Below are 16,323 nucleotides of genomic sequence, written 5' to 3' on the forward strand. Positions count from 1 at the left end.
CTCAGTTCTGTTCAGGAGTGTTTTGTGTGCCATTAAATTCTTTGCAAGGAGGAGTGTGGGGGGTGGAAGAAAAGCATTTATATAGTCCCTCTTTAAAGTTTTCAGATTTCCATTTACTCACTGCTCTGGCTCTGTCTGTCAGGGTGCCTTAGGACCCAAACAGTTGAAAAGCTTGATGTTTTTCTTTGCAGGTATAACTGGGAATCTTTAACTTCTCAGGATCTATTCATTCCCCCTTTTTTTCTTCTTGGCCCATATTGAGGTGACCTTACTGTGCATCTTCAGAGGCATTTTTTAAGATCGCTATTGCCACTCAGTAACACCGATAAATGTGTGTTTGAATCCCTTCTGAAGTATATAGTGAAGAACTGGAGACTGAGGGAATGGCATCTTTAATAGGGATATGCAGGAGGGAAAAGGCACATGAAGAACAGAACAGCAGAAGGGTGTTTTTCACTGTGAGGTTTTTATTCAACTTAAGATTCTCTAAAAATCTTTTGGTAGCACACAAGGCATAGTTAAAGGAAAATTACTGGTCCACTTACTTGATTTTTTTTCCACAAAGATGACTTTTTTCAGTAATATTAATGGCAGTGAAGTTTCTTACGGAAACTTACGATTATTGCAAGGTTTGAATTGTGTAGCAAAGTATCTGTTGAACTTCTAAAGAAATAACTTGTATTCGTTAAAGGCATAAGTTAGCACAAGTCTGCTATTACTCTTTCCAAAGGAAATGGTAAAATCAGGTTTTCACAGCTGTCTTTTGGCTGCTGAGATGCATCAGATGTTTCTGATCTCTGAGAAAGCAAGTAGTGAGCACAGCATTGAAGCAGCTGGTTGGAGGTCTTGGGTAATTGGATTTTGCAAGTGCTGAGAAGACGAACCCCTCCCTGTGTGTACCTGAGGAACGCAAATAACCCCAACCAGCTTGCAAAGTATGAGGCTGATGCTGCTGGGGTCGGGGTTTGGAGTGCCCTCTTTGTTGGGAGTCATGGTCTCAATCTCTTTCCAAGCCCCCTGGGAGCCCAGATTCTCACAGCTTCCTTCTGGTAGAAGCCGTGTGTGTGTCTGAGGGTTGCAGGATGCTGGGCTTTGTGTCCTTCAGAGGACTCTTGAGGTTGAGGATGTGTTGAGAATCAAGGGCATTCAGTTTTGCCATCACAGTAAAGGTTCAGGGAGTGTGTAGAAGCACAGCTCCAGGTGACATGGGCTAGAAGCCTTTTGAAACATGTCCGTACCTTGACATGATCTGGTTTTTGGTCTTTCTTACTTAAAAGTTGTTTTGGTTTTTTTTCCTAATTGACCTCTATCTGGTATTGCATCAAGTACAAATAATTTAACCTTCCCAGGTGGGTTGTGTTGTCTGTGCCCAATTGTGCCTGCCTAAATTCCTACTTGATCCTGATGTGAGGCTGGCTGTATCAAAGCAGAACAGTAAATAATCCCTATCTTCAGGTTAAAACTGGAGACATGCCTGTGACTGAGGACTGGCTGGAACTGTGACAGCAGGAAAAATGACAGCAAACACTGCAGGAATGTAGAAAAAAAAAAAATCAGTGACCAGAGCTCTTCCAAGTCAGTCCTGTGTGAAGGAGTGTTAGGAATTGCTCTTCTGTAGTGATAAACCACTTGCTGTAAACTTCTGGATATTGGAAATCTGGCTCTTGGAGGTGAGAGTCAACAGTGACCATGGCACAACGTTCAGCAGATATCTGTCACCCCTTATGATGCGGTAGCCCTGAACAAAAGGTTATTACTTGCCCACTGAGCTTTTTAGCTGCACAAGCTGCTGTCAGTAGTGTGCTCTTGGATTATGAAGGATAATGAATTAACTTGAGCAGATTTTCACCATTGATATTTTGAGGTCTTTAAAAGATTGTTGGCCAGAGAACTTGTGGCTGCCCCATCCCTGGAAGTGTTCAAGGCTGGGTTGAAGAGGGCTTAGAACAAGCTGGGACTGTGGAAGGTGTTCCTGCTCATGGCAGAGGGTTGGAACTGGATGGTATGTAAGGTCCCTTCCAACCCAAGCCATTCTATGAAATACAGGAGAGCAGAAGCTGCTGCCTCCACCCAGAGGAAGGGCACTAACCACTCAGGTGTGACTCATCCCTGTGGACTCCTGGCAGAGGTGGCAATCTGGCAGTTTTGTGGGTGTGTTTGTAACGTGTTTTGTCATTTTGCAGTGCAATACCTTCATCTGCAGGTTCCTCAGCCTCTGTCCAGTCAGGCAAGAAAAGAAGCAGCTGATGCCCAACGTTGTTTCTTCATGGAAAAACTGCAAGTGAATTGGAGCACCCAGACAGGGCTGGGTAAGACTGAGAGTGAGACTGGGGCAGGATGGCAGCAGATGAGTGGTTAGACAGTCACATCTCAGACCTTGGGGTCCCTGGCTGGGTTAAGTCTTTTCACAGTAGACCCTAGACTTCTGAAAACGGTGAGTACTGCCACAGAACATCCATTATTTCAGAGCTGCTGGAGAATTATCAGTGGTCTGTGAAATTGGTTCCTTCATAATCTAAAATGCATTTAGCTGCTAAGGCTGTCTTTACTTTGCACTTTCCTCAGTTCTATATTCTCTTTACATCTGTGAAAATAATTAGATCTCATAATTAACCTCTGATTTTTTTTCCTGATAGTTTTGTAATTGGTCTCTAATCAGTGTTGTCACTTTTAAGAAATTTGGAGTTTTCTTATGGCTATATATAAAGATTACTCTCCTCTTAGAACTTGCTTCACTTAAATCCATGCTTTCCAACTATTATTCCTTTAAAAATATAACTAATACCATTCTGGAGAACTAAGAACTTTACCTTTTATCCTTGGATGACCATGTGAACACTAAAGCCTCCTGCTGCAGCCTTAACTTGCTTGGTAGCAGTGGCAGGTTATCATGTTATGGTGGTTTATTGAGTTTTAAGCAAGCCATGTGGCCATTCAAAACCCAATAGATTAGGTTCTGTAATACTGGGTTTAATACTTCTAAAAAATGTTAAAGTTGCAAGTTTGTAGTGTTTGGTAAAATATATTTCTCTAGCAAATTATTGCAAGGTCAGTGTAAATCTTAATTTTGTAAAAAGTGTACTTGTAATTTTTTTGTGTAGGACCCCTTTCTCTGTAAACTAGAGTTTGTTTTCTGGAGTAGTGGAGAGGGGAGAGAAGTGACTCCCGGTGATGAAGGACCCTTTGGCCAGAGACTGGGTCCAGCATTGTGGGGGGTGTAACTCCCATAGTTGTCATTGTTTGGACAGATCCCTCTGGTAGCTATGCCAGGCTGCTGTGGAGTGCATCCTTCCAGTATCAAGAATATGCTTGGGGTAGAGGAAAGGAGGATAGTTCTGTAGGGTTTTACAAAATACTTCCAATTTTACATCAACAGGAGTCAGACTACGGGATTTGAATGTAAGGCTGTGAGCATTAACCAACATATGGATTACTTTTTAAATTCATGATCAGTTGGTTTGTTGGTTTTTTTTTTTTTTTTTCCTGTTTTAAGAGGCTCTTTGTTCTCTTGTAACCACTGTCCATCCACTCTCTCCTTGTTCTTTTCCTTGTGTTGAGGGGTTTGAAATGAACTGGAGAAGGAGGATCATCAGCTGGGGACAGTCTTCTGAGCTGCATGTGGAAGTGTCCCCTTACTAGAAACTCCTTTTCACATCAGACAGTATTGACACCTCAGCTGCTCATGTACCTGTGTCCTGATGGAGCAGAAAGCTCTGGAATAGAGGAGTATCATGATTACAGCTTCTTAAGAAGGCAGGGATTATTGGCAGTAGATAGTTTAGGATAACAGATAAATCATCCTCTCTCTGTATAGGCTTTCACGTGTCCCTGTGTCACTACATCTATGTTTTTCCCTAAAGTAACAGTGGCTTGCTGCTGTCTTGCTTGTTTTGCCCCAAGTTTCTCCAGCTGCACAGGGGTTGCCTTGGCAGGTTCTTGCAGTGCTGGGACTGGGTGGTTTCCAGGATGAGTCAAACAATGCAGCTGAGTGAGCTCAGTGTTTCACTGCTGGCAGGTGCCGCTGTCTCGGTGAGCCCGAGATACTTGGAGATGTCCCAGATTTCTGCCTCACTCACAGGTAACAGCCCTAGGTGGAGTTCCACTGGTGATTAAATGCAAAATGAATGTGAATTAATTAATAGTGAGGCACGATGAGCTCAAGGATTCCGAGCTGTGAACTGGAATTAGGACTACGAGCACACAATAAACATTTCATGACTGCAGAAATTGGAAAAGAATTTGGTGCAGCCTTTCACTTCAGACCTGCAGGTGTTTCCCAGCCACTTCCTGTTCTTTGGCAATATAAATCCAAGTATTTTGGTTCCCTTCTCCATATCTGTTTTATTTCCTTAGATGAGCTAATGGCTGCTAGCTTTTAAGCCAGAAAATGCCTTTCATGTTAACATTTGAATTCAAAGGCTGGCACAAGACTGTCATTTGGAGCTACCTTAGAAATTCAGTGCATCAGTTGAGCTCTTACTTTTATGATGATTTCATAATTAAGTAATAAACCTACAGATCTAAAAACATAGCACAGTGGACAAGCATCACAGATGAAAGGGGCAGCCAGCTCTGTGCCTGGGCCTTTGATGCTGTCAGATGGGAGAGCCTGGAGCCTCTGGATGGGAAAACACATCTCTGCTCTATCAGTGCAGGAGCCCTTCTGCTTCTGATCAGCATCATCTGTGCTGATCAGTATGTGTTGGGGGAAAAATGAGTGGCTCTTCTCAAGGCATGGTAATTTGATGAGGTTTTTCATGTTGCCATCTCCTGAGATCAGCTGTCGCCCTGTTTTGCCATTGTGCCTTTGCTTCTTGCTTTAGTGTTCCAGCTCAATGAATTTTATGCATTTTATTTTTCTTTTTCTTTTAGGAAGTTACTTAATCTACTTATGGTGATAGAAGATCAGTGTCTCAATTCTTCTAAACCCACAGCAGCTGTTGTTTTTGCCTTGGACATGTCTAGCATCTAATAATCAGATTTGATGTATTATGTTGTTTTTCTTTCATTCCCTTTGCTGGATTATTTTCCTCCAACAAATACGCCTGTAACATAACATGTCCTGTTGCATCCCAGGATGTTTAGCTTTTACCAAGGACCATGGGAAACGTCATGGAGGAAATAGAGGTCTGAATCCTTCTGCAAAAGAAATAACTCTACTTCAGTCTGGTCCTTGTTCCTCAGATTTTGATATCTGGGCCTTGAGTGCCCATGTTTCCTACTCACATGTCAGGAACTGCCCAAGGAGAGCAGACCATTGAGCCTGGTGAAGATGAGACTGTCTTAAATCACTTCAAAAGGGACCCACAGGCTGAACTGATTTAATAAGCTCTCCAGCTTGCAGTTTGTAGTAAATTATTAATGCAGTAGCTTTCAGTGTAGGACAGATTTTATTTTTTTTTTTCTGAGAAAGGGTCCACAAATGATTTGCAGTAAAGGTGATAAATTATGAATGTCTGAAAATCACCTTGCAAGCCCAATAAGGACAGTCTTTGGCATAAATTTAGCTGCTTTTTTGCTCGTAATCAGACTGTGTTCAAAAAGTGGAAACAGAGATGTCTAAACTTCTTTAACATCTTTTTTTCCAGGAGGAAAGCAGCAAATGTGTGGGGATGGATGTGAGGGTGATCCACTGTCTGCTCCTTTGGGCTGTGCACTTCTTCCTGGCCGTGCCACACAGCACTCCCAGGGTAAGTTCCACTAGACCAGGCTGCTCAAATGCCCATCAAGTGACCTTGAATACTTCCAGGGATGGGGCAGCCACAGCCTCTCTGGACAGCCTGTGCCAGTGCCTCACCACCCTCATCATAAACAACTTCCTCATCTGAGACCCTGTGCACGAGCTCAGAGTGTCACTTCAGTAGCAGGGTCCAGCTGAAGGCTTCATGACAGACTAAATAGAGAGTTCTCAGTTGGTCTGAATGAGCAAAGGGCCACAAGCTCTGCATTCTGGACCTCAAAAGGACTGTTTTCCTCTTGAAACCCTTTCTGGTTTGTACCAAGGAGTCATCTTTTATTTATTTATGTAAACATTCACTCTACATTCCACTTCTTATTTTTCAGATTCTCAGTAATGAATCAAAGACTGGTGATGAGCAAGGTACAGTGACCAACTATGTGCCTTGGTTAATCTTTGTGAGATGTTTTCAGTTATCAATACTTTACACCGCTGTTACTCACAAGGACCACAGTATGCTGTTCTTTCACCTTGTAACAGTATCTGCTTGGTTTACTTTCCAGATGCCTGTATTAATCTCATTCCCTGCCAAGATAAAGGAGCAATTTGTATTCAGCCTTGCCCTCCCTCCTTCCATGGGGAGACAAGCTTTGTCTGTGAAGACAGAAAGTGGCAAATGCTGTCAGATGCCTGTGCAAGCCTGGATGTTCAGTCCCTTTTTCAGGTGAGAAAACAGTTGTGCACTGACTTTGGCCTGTGTTTGTAAATTCTTGCAAAGACAGACCCTCGTTCCATGTGCTTTCAGTCTTGAGCAAAGGGAGATGGGATCCTAAAACACAGAATACTTTGATAACAAGCTCTGACTTCATGGAATCAAAGAATTGTTTAGGTCGGAAAAGGCCTCTAAGATCATTGAGTCAAACCATTAACCCAGCACCACCATGTTCACTGCTGAACCATGTCCTCAAGTGCCACCTCCACACAATCTCACGTCCAGGGATTGTGATTCCACCACTTTCCTGGGCAGCCTGTTCCAATGCCTGACCACCCCTTCAGTGAAGAAATTTTTCCTAATATCCAATCTGAATCTCCCTTGATGTGACTTGAGAGTATGTCCTCTTGTCCTGTCACTTGTTAGCTGTGAGAAGAGCCTGACCCCCACCTCACTATTACCTCATTTCAGATAGTTGTAAAGAGTGATAAGGTCCCCCCAAGATTCCTTTTCTCCAGGCTGAACATTCCCAGATCCCTCAGCCACTCCTCATCAGACCTTGCTCTAGTTCTTTCACAATATTAAATCAGGTGATAGGAAATAAATTTGGGAAATTCTTGTGTGGGAACATAATTCAGAAACAAAGTTGCCTTATTGACTTGTCTGGTGTTCCTCATGTGGATCTAATCCAAGATAAGAACACAGAAGGATGAACCCGAGGAAAGAACAACACCAATGTGTGTAATAATCAGATGATTTATGACAAATCCTCCTCAGCTGCAAGATCCTTATTCATTTCACTTCAAGACTAAGACACTGCATTTAGTTCTCTCCTCTTCCTTCATGTGTATAGTATAAGCATGATATTCTTCTCAGGTGAGCTTTGGTTTGGGTTTCAGTCCAGCCGGGACATTCTCTGCACACCCAACACTGCATCTCTTGCCTGGTTGTAGCTGCGGCTTCATTTTCATTCTTTTCATTAATTGTCTCAAATCTATTTCCTCCCTCCAGAGGATATCCCAAAGTGAACTCCTACCATGCTCTGGAGGACACAGTGGTGGTGCTGGAGAACATCTTCCTTTTGTAGGAGAAGGGAAGCCAGGGCATGGGAAGCCTGGAGATGGAGCAAAATATTTTGGTGCTGGGAATCACAGCTGCCAAGCTGATTTTTCGTGCATCATCCCAGATATCCTGTCTTCACCAGCCATCCCAGGAAACATTGCTGATATAGTGGAATTGCTAAAGAAGATTTCCCTGCTGCTATCAGAGAATGTCACTAGAGGAAAAATGAAGGTATTTACTTTTATTGGCTTTGGGAGGTGCTTCGGAGCTTTACAGAGCACCCACAAGTATTTTGTATTTATAGCCACTGTCCAATGAAGTGGTGGCCGCAAGTCACATGGAGATCACCTGGAAAGGGTTTCCAGAGTGGGATATTTTGTTGTCAGAGAAACCGTTTGACCTATTCATGTGTGATGAAAATAGACTGTGGAATTAAATTTCTTTAAAAGCAAAAGTTTTCAGGAAGTGCTGTTATAGGCATGGGATAACAGTAGTAGGGAGAATTAATTTTTAAAGTATGACACTGCAGGGGAGGCAGCCTTCGAGGTGCTGACCTGCAGCTGTGTTGTCATGTGTTGTACAACACTGAGATCTTTCTCTGATGAACTCAGAAATCAGAGAGTCGGGGAAGAAATACAGGGAGGGTGGTGTAAATCAGACATGCACAATGGGTCAGTATCTGGAATAGAACTAGGGTGTCCTTTTTGCTTTATATTTACTTCTTCAATCACCTTTTGGTGTAGGATATGAAGAGGATAGGACAGTTCTAGTAATGAGATGTTTGGGTTTGACTGGGATGGATCATGAGAACATATTATCAAAAGGATTATTCCTTTTATAGAAATCACTCATGAGTTAAATGAGCCTTTTTGGAGGCTCTGCCAGTAGAAAAATAATTGGTTTCTTCTAACATAAAAAAAAATAAATTATACCTTGCTTTTTGTTTCAGAGCTACAGCAGAATAGCAAACCATATTCTGAACAGCTCCATCATTTCCAACTGGGCTTTTGTAAAGGACAGAAATGCTGGTTCAATATTACTGGACTCAGTGAATTTATTTGCTGGGAAACTTCTTATAAGGAACGGGTCAGAAAGTATCCAGGAGCCCTGCATCGCTACCAAAGGCTACAGCATACACAGAAACACTTCAGGAAAGAGCTTTGACTTTTCCATGGAGTTCAATAGCACAGGCAATATCACTGGGCAAATGGTGATTCCAGAAGAAGAGCTGCTGAGGTTGCCCAGGGCTTCCAAAGCCATCAGCGTTGCGTTTCCAACACTCGGAGCCATCCTGGAGAGCAACCAGCTGGACCCCCATTTTGTGAACGGGATGGTGCTGTCAGTGTCGCTGCCAGAGGAGCTCCAGAATATTTTGCTCACCTTTGAGAAGCTGAACAAGCTGGGGCAGGTGGGGGCTCAGTGCGTGGGGTGGCACTTGGCCGAGCGGCGCTGGGATCCCCGGGCGTGCGAGCTGCGGGCCCACAACGTCACCACCGTGGTTTGCGTCTGCGCCCACCGGCGCCGCACCTACAGATCCTTCTCCATCCTGATGTCCCCGGCCGTGCCGCGGAGCTCGGTGCTGGATTACATCACGTGGGTGGGCCTGGGCCTGTCCATTTTCAGCCTGGTCCTCTGCCTGGTCATCGAGGCTGTGGTCTGGCATCACGTCACGAAAACTGAAATAACCTACATGCGCCACTTCTGCTTGGTCAACATCGCTGCCTCGCTTCTCGTCGCTGATGTTCTGTTCATCCTGGCAGCCGTTGTGCACAATACAAACCTGAACTACCAGCTGTGTGTGGCAGCCACTTTTTTCCTTCACTTTTTCTATCTTGCCTTGTTTTTTTGGATGTTTACCCTGGGCCTCTTGATTCTCTATGGATTATTATTAATTTTTTTGAAGATAACAAGATCTGTATTCCTAGCTGCAGCATTCTCTATTGGATATGGATGTCCCTTGGTCATATCTATCCTCACTGTTGCTATTACTGAACCAAAAAATGGCTATTTAAGGAGTAGAGCCTGCTGGCTCAATTGGTATGAGACAAAAGCCCTTTTGGCCTTTGTTGTACCTGCCCTGAGCATCATTGTTGTGAATCTCATCGTCGTGGTTGTGGTTGTGGTAAAGACTGGGAGATCCTCTGTTGGAGAAGGCTGCAAGTCACAAGATTTGAGCAGCATGATCCGGGTCAGCAAAAATGTCGCCCTTCTGACACCTCTGCTGGGCCTCACCTGGGGGTTTGGATTAGCAACGATCATCGACAGCCGCTCTCTGGCTTTCCACATCACATTTGCACTGCTGAATGCCTTCCAGGTAAACTCTGGGACACTGGGGAATAGCGTGTGTGCTCAGACCTTAAGCCTAGGATAAAGGTACCAGATCAAAGAGGGGCTGGCAGTGCGTGCTGTGCATGAAAAGTAGGATCTCAGCTTTCCCTTCCACTCAGTGCTTTCCCATGGTACACGCACGAGGCATCCCGGGCTGGTGGTGTAGGTGCAGATGGGTAATGGAACAAGCTGGTCTGGTTTGAAGTGGGATGAAGAATTAAGGTGATGAATTTCTGTTAAATGTAAAATCTACCAGGTAACGTCCATAACTGCAAAGATGTTTCATCCTTACTGATTAACAAATACACAGAAAATTCCCATTTGCCATTGAAGATGACACTGGTATAGGTTGCCCAGAGAAGCTGTGGCTGCCCCATCCCTGGAAGTGTTCAAGACCAGGTTGGATGGGGCTCTGAGCAACCTGGTCTAGTGAAAGGCGTCCCTGTCCATGGCAGGAGGTTGGAACTGGATGATCTTTAGGCCAATTCCAACCCAAACCTTTCTATTCCATGACCGATTCCATGGTTTTGATTAACTCACCAGCATAAACACCCAGTGCTACCTGATGCACTGCTGCACACCCAGTCTGCCTTAGCTCTTCTTGGCTCAGGCTGCACTGAGTGGGCTGAGAAAGTCCTGGTTTGTTACCCATCAGTCCAGCTCATAGTTAGGATTAAGACAAGTTATATCCATTCCTGATGTTCCCAGAGAGCCCACGTGACCTGGGTGGATAAACCCATTTTGTGCATTGCTGTTACCTGAATCATAGCTGATGAGATCTCTCCTTAACAAAAGGACATCTAGAAACACTTAAGAAATATCATGTGGTTATGCTGATTTTGTTAACTGGTTTTGCAATTTCTTAGGGATTCTTCATCCTGCTGTTTGGGACACTTCTGGACAGAAAGGTACTTATTCTGGATTATATGAACATTTTCTACACCCTGAGAAACTGTTCCCTTTAATATTTTTTTATTTAAATCTGCAGACAAGAGAAGCCATAAGGATGAATTGCCTTTCATCAAGGCAGAAGTGGGGTCTAGAAAAGGTAAAGTTTATTTATTTTCCCATTAATGGCTTAATTTACCAGTTTACAAATTATCTTGTTTGTATGTGGAAAGAATGGAGCCATCTGCTACGTCTTACACTGTTTAACATTTTTCAAAGGCAAATTCTTGCTGAAGGACACACAGGTATCTCAAAAGTCTGCTCAGGATATTAAGCATCTAAATATCAGAAGAGGCAATCGATAGATTTTTGTGACTCCTACATAACCTACTGCTGTGGTTACAAAGTTAACAGTGGTATTTTAATCTAATCTCTTCACCTGCAGATGTCAAAGCCTGTTAGGTAGACAATGCAAGTGACTTTTTTTCCTCCATATTGGAATTAGATTTACTTTAAGGTCTCTGGATAATGAAGGAATGGAATTAAGAATCCAAAATCCCAATATTTTGACCTGTTTGCTGCTTTCACAAAAATATGGATCTGTGTGCCAGCAGGGCTGCTTTAGGATATCAGAGGATTGTTCTGCTTTCAGCTGAGGGATGGAAACCACACAGAGCCCAGACAGGGTGTCTGGTGCTAACTGATGTGCACTCATGAGAGCTTGAGGTTCTTTTAAATATCAGAACAATTCATTAAAAGCAATGTTTAAACCTTAAGGAAACAAACTGTGTTTTAGAAGATTCCTATGAAAACTTTGGCAGAATTTATGTGTTGACATTACTGAGTTGGTGTTTCCTACCTCTACTGAAAAACTTTTGTCTATTGGCCTTAGATTTCTTTTGGTACCAAGGCTTTAGTGGTTTCACACAATATTTATAAAGGGGACTCCCCTTTAGGTGTCTCAAGAATTACCTGCAGTGCTCCTGCTGTCTCCCAAAAAAAACCTGTGTCAGTCCAGTCTGGACACAGGCAAAATAATTTCCTTGCTTTTTTTCCAGTCTATTGCTCAGTTATGATTCTTGTATTGAAAGCTGCAGAGATCTTCCAGTGACAGTGTTCAAATGTTCTTCGTTTATGAGGGGAAAATAGAGGGGTTAAGCCAACTATTCCTCCCCTCTGAAACCAGCATTTGGGTCATCTGGGGCAGGAGAGACTGTGCAACTTTTAGATTACAATTCTTTCACGGATCCAGGAAGATCCAGTAAAGATGTTTCACAGGTGTTAGGTCAGGACTGAAAGTTGGAAAGTTAAAATTCTCTCAAGACACCATCAGTATAATAGTCTGGAAATAACAGATGGGAATGTCACTAATCCCATGACTCAGCAACATTTGATAAATGTACTGAGTGATCTTACTGGGCAAAACTTGATGTGGAAACCATGGCTATGTGTGTCCAGGAATTTGGGTCGATGTTGTCACTCTCCTGTGTGGAAGAAACCACGTGTAGGTGTTTACTGTGGCATAGCAGAGGCGAAAGATGTGAGTCATCCACTTTTGTAAACTTGGATGTAAACATGGAGTTTGACTCATTAGAGTTGGGGAAGTTTGTCACACCCAAGATGATTGTTTAAAAAAAAAAAAAAGTCTTGTTTCAGAGAGCTTCTGAATTGTAGGATTGTTTAGGTTGGAAAAGACCTCTGAGGTCGAGTCCAACCATTAATTCAGCACTGCCAAACCCACCACTAAACCATGTCCCTCAGTGCCACATTTACATGACTTCTAAATACCTGCAAGGGATGGTGACTCCACTACTGCCCTGGGCAGCCTTTTCCAATGATTGACCACTCTTTTGGTGAAGGAATTGTTCCTAATATCCAATCTAAATCCCCCTGGCTCAGCTTGAGGCCATTTCCTCGCATCCTGTCCCTTGTTCCCTGGAAGCAGAGCCCGACCCCCCCCTGGCTGCACCCTCCTGTCAGGGAGTTGTGCAGAGCCAGCAGGTCCCCCCTGAGCCTCGTTTTTCCAGACTGAGCCCCCCCAGTTCCCTCAGCTGCTCCTCACCAGACTTGTGCTCCATCCCCTTCCCCATCTCTGTTTCTTTCTCTGGACATGCTCCAGCCCCTCAATGTCTTTCTTGAAGTGAGAGGTCCAAAATGGAACTGTGTATCTGGGGGTTTAATGGTCAATGTAAAACACTGGAAGGGTTATGCAGACTCTTGCTTCAGGTATCTGAGTTTCCCCAGACCTGCAGGAGCCTTTCCTGTAGGTCACATTTTAAGGTGACCATTTTGTGGTGTTTCTCACAGGATGCTGAGGCCCATCCTGTTTTAAATGGACCCTCCACCTCCCCAGATGGTACTTTTAATCTGACCTGATTGTTTTCCCTCCTAGTCCTAGCAGTGGACTGTTGTCTTCAGTGGATCTGACCAGCGAGAAGAAAAGGAGCACTTCTGCAGAGAAATGCTGGTTTGAGGTGAGCTGAGGAGCCTCCCCAGCTCAGAGCATGGACAGCACTGTCTGGGAGCACAACCATGGGAATCATCATGAAAACCAGAAGAGAAAAGGCCCTGAACCTGCTGTCAGGAGCAGGAAACCATCAGTGTTCCTGCAACCCTTGGAGGAAACATGCTGAAACGTAAAGCTTGTTTCTCACCTTTCTGAAAACTGCTGTGAGGAGAGTTTGTCCTCGTTTGCCATTTCAGTGCTTCAATTTCTTTATTATTTTCTTTTTTTTTCTTTTTTTTTGGTCAGTGCAATAAGGAGCTGTACAGTATGTGGAGCTGTTCTAAAATTATTTAATTTTTCATGTGATGTACAAATGTTGAGCATTATCTAGCTGATTTTGGCTGTCTTTCCAGCAAAACTAATTCTATCTGTTGCTACTGTATTCATAATTTCCATTCATCCTCCCAGACTGATGGACAATTCTGTTTCTGCATTGCAGCTGTTCTCTCCCTCCCAGTATTTGTTGTCTCCATCTCAGTACTTGTGTGTCAGAGGAACTGTACAAAGCCCTTTTCTGATGTGTCAGGACAGAATTTTTCATTCTTTTTCCTGTCCTGCAAGACAGTGGCAGAGATAAACAAGAAAGAGGACTCTGCAAATAATCAGTTTCCCCCTTTAGATGTGGGAAAGCAAGCTTGGAATACTCATCAGAGCTGAATCAAATGGATGGACATCTCCTGTGCAATGTCCTAACAAAGGAAATTGTTTCTTCACGTGAGATGGTGTGTCAAATTTAATTAGAAAATCTGTCCTTGGTATGAGAAACCCTTTCTAATGAAGGCTTTGATAGAAACATTATTGCTCTTCTTAGGAGAAATTGATGGAAATGAAAATAAAGTTGAAATTTTGTCATTGTTTGTAAGAAGTGGTACTTATCCTTCTCTACCAAAAATGTACATAAATGCCCTGCAATATTAGCTGGTATTATTCAAATCAGAAATCACTTAAACCCATGTGGCTTCACATACATTTGAAATATAGAAGATTTAAGAAAAATAACACGGTTTAATGTCATCAACAAGCCTTTACTGAAGAGGGAAAAAAATGCCCTGGCATGGAGAAACCCACCTCCAGATGTTCTGGTGGGAGCAGCTGAGGAGGGTCTGGAGGGCCATGGGGCATTTCTTCTCCTCAGGCCTCTGTTGCTTCCTCTCTTCTTTCTTCTTGACTCTGATCTTGTTACAGGAGCCCATCCCTGCTCCCTTCACACAGCCCATCTGCATGTTGGAGAGCTTTATTCAAACAGAGGTAAAATTGGGTTTATGTGCTGCTGAAACAACTTTTAAAAGACCCCAAGGTCTGCTTCTTGATGTTATTTTATTAATGAAATGTTTGGAATTTTTTTACAGCACCTGAAAATTTAAGAAAACTTGCCACAGCCCAGCACCTGCCCTCCTCTCATGTGTGCATGTTAAACCAGTCTGTTACAAGAGGGGAATTTACAGGTAGTCTTGGATGAGGCTTCCCATATTATAGACATCCCCTCCAGAATCGCAGGAAGTTCAGCAGGAGTCTTGCCCCTGCAATAGCACCATGAAAGGAATCTGTTTCATTTGCTGTTTATCAAAAGGTGCTTGAAGCGTGGTGCGTATTTTCAGCACCTGGCACATATCACTGTTTTCCCCTGTGTTTTATGGTCATTTAGGTATTTAAAAATAACAGGGGTAGGGGAGCTTTACAGAGAACCAGTTCATGGTCCAGGATGAGGAGGAGCACTGAACTTCTATTTTTAATTCCCCAAACTTAAACTATGCAGGAGCATTTCATGAATAAGTATATTTGAGGGGTGAAAGCTGTAGCTGTCTTTTGCAGGCTGTAAACTGGTATTTCTCTGAATGCCATGGGCTGACAGTCCACCTTTAATTGCAGCTGAGGAGAGGGAATCACCAGAGCTGGAATTCTGCCAGTTTCCCAAATTATCTGTGTAGCAACAGCTTAATAAATGTCAGTGTTGTGTGGGATAGTTGGACCCCTTGATGTGCAGGAGCTTGACTGGAGCTGTTCCACCTTGCCTGTCAAAGGGGTGAGACCTGAAAACCCCCAGTGCCCTCCTTGTCAAGGTGTCACAATTCATTGCACATCCCATTTCTTTCCATAGGCTTCCAGCACTGCTTGTGTGGCCAAGCATGTGGCTACACAAACAGGGTCTGTAGGGCCATGTCCTCCCAAAGCTAAGTCTCATTTCAGGGGAAAGCACAGTTTGGGACATGCAGCACTATTTCACCTCCTGCCCCACAGTGAGGATGCTCCTAAAATCCCTGGTGGATGTGCTCCCAGGAAAGGGCCCTTTGGGAGCACTGCCTCCTTCTCTGGCTCATTTCAGTGGTTTTGTTTAGGCCAACAGCACTATGGGAATATATTTTTAGCACAGAAATCTGAATGCCATCAGGTCAAAATTCTAAACTCACCAGTATTCCCCTTCCCTGCCCCCCAGGTCAGATATCCCATTTGTATCCTGCAGGCCAGACAATGCTGATTATGTAGTTTACAATTTCTAACATATTCTGTATTATAAAGCAGATTATTTTTCTTTTTATTCTCTCTCAAGGGGGCACAATCAATATCAAATGGATACTGGTGCATGGGAAGTTCCAGCTGAACTTGAGGAAGAACTTTCCTCTGCAGTGACCGAGCACTGAATGGATTGCCCAGGGAGGGTGTGGAGTCTCCCTCACTGGAGATATTCCAGAACTGTCTGGACACAGTCCTGTGCAGTGTCCTCTAGGATGATGCTTGAGCAGGAATGTTGGACTAGATGACCTTACTGTGGTCCTGTCCAACCTGACCCATTCTGTGATTCTGTAAAATGCCATTGGAGTTGTTTAGAATTTTAACTTCCCTGTTAGATTTTAATGTAGTGAAATCTTTCCATGTTTTTTCTCTGAACACTCTGGTTTGAGGTGTTTTTCTTCAATAACTTCCATCTGGGCGTGACAGAGAAACCTTTCTAATGGTGTAAAGCTTGTGAACTTGTTTACATGCAATGTGTGTGTCAGGTCAGATGTGGCTGGACACTGTGTGTTCCTTCAGGCCCCTCAGCTTCCTGTTGTATCTGAAACCCAGCCTGGCTCCAGTGACACCCTGGGGCTACTTCAGGCTTTGGGAAAAGGTGCATGTCCCTTCTGATCTGAGAAAAATAGTTCATCTGTC

The 16,323-nt window shown here is 43.6% G+C and overlaps 1 protein-coding gene across 1 annotated transcript; it reads left to right on the top strand.

Annotated features, from left to right (window-relative positions):
• Positions 1 to 141: 141 nt before the first annotated feature.
• LOC121666856 (adhesion G protein-coupled receptor F4-like) lies at positions 142 to 14,031 on the top strand. Its single transcript, XM_042032844.1, has 9 exons — positions 142 to 2,434; positions 5,589 to 5,690; positions 6,064 to 6,100; positions 6,241 to 6,401; positions 7,401 to 7,682; positions 8,401 to 9,765; positions 10,646 to 10,687; positions 10,768 to 10,827; positions 13,060 to 14,031. Exons 2-9 carry the CDS (start codon positions 5,613 to 5,615, stop codon positions 13,063 to 13,065), a joined length of 2,031 nt encoding a protein of 676 aa, XP_041888778.1. The 5' UTR covers positions 142 to 2,434; positions 5,589 to 5,612; the 3' UTR covers positions 13,066 to 14,031.
• Positions 14,032 to 16,323: the final 2,292 nt, after the last annotated feature.

Source organism: Corvus kubaryi, unplaced genomic scaffold, assembly GCF_017639235.1.
Source record: "Corvus kubaryi isolate FWS band 111438036 unplaced genomic scaffold, C.kubaryi_AGA036_p1.0 37354, whole genome shotgun sequence".
In the NCBI taxonomy this organism is placed as follows: domain Eukaryota; kingdom Metazoa; phylum Chordata; class Aves; order Passeriformes; family Corvidae; genus Corvus; species Corvus kubaryi.

What these genes read in the sequence shown, in the direction of transcription:
- LOC121666856 (XM_042032844.1), top strand. Translation starts at nt 5,613, where the DNA reads ATGGATGTGAGGGTGATCCACTGTCTGCTCCTTTGGGCTGTGCACTTC. An exon ending in ATGTTCAGTCCCTTTTTCAG is followed by an intron (nt 6,402 to 7,400) that starts GTGAGAAAACAG and finishes TCCTCCCTCCAG; the next exon opens with AGGATATCCCAAAGTGAACT. An exon ending in GGACACTTCTGGACAGAAAG is followed by an intron (nt 10,688 to 10,767) that starts GTACTTATTCTG and finishes TTAAATCTGCAG; the next exon opens with ACAAGAGAAGCCATAAGGAT.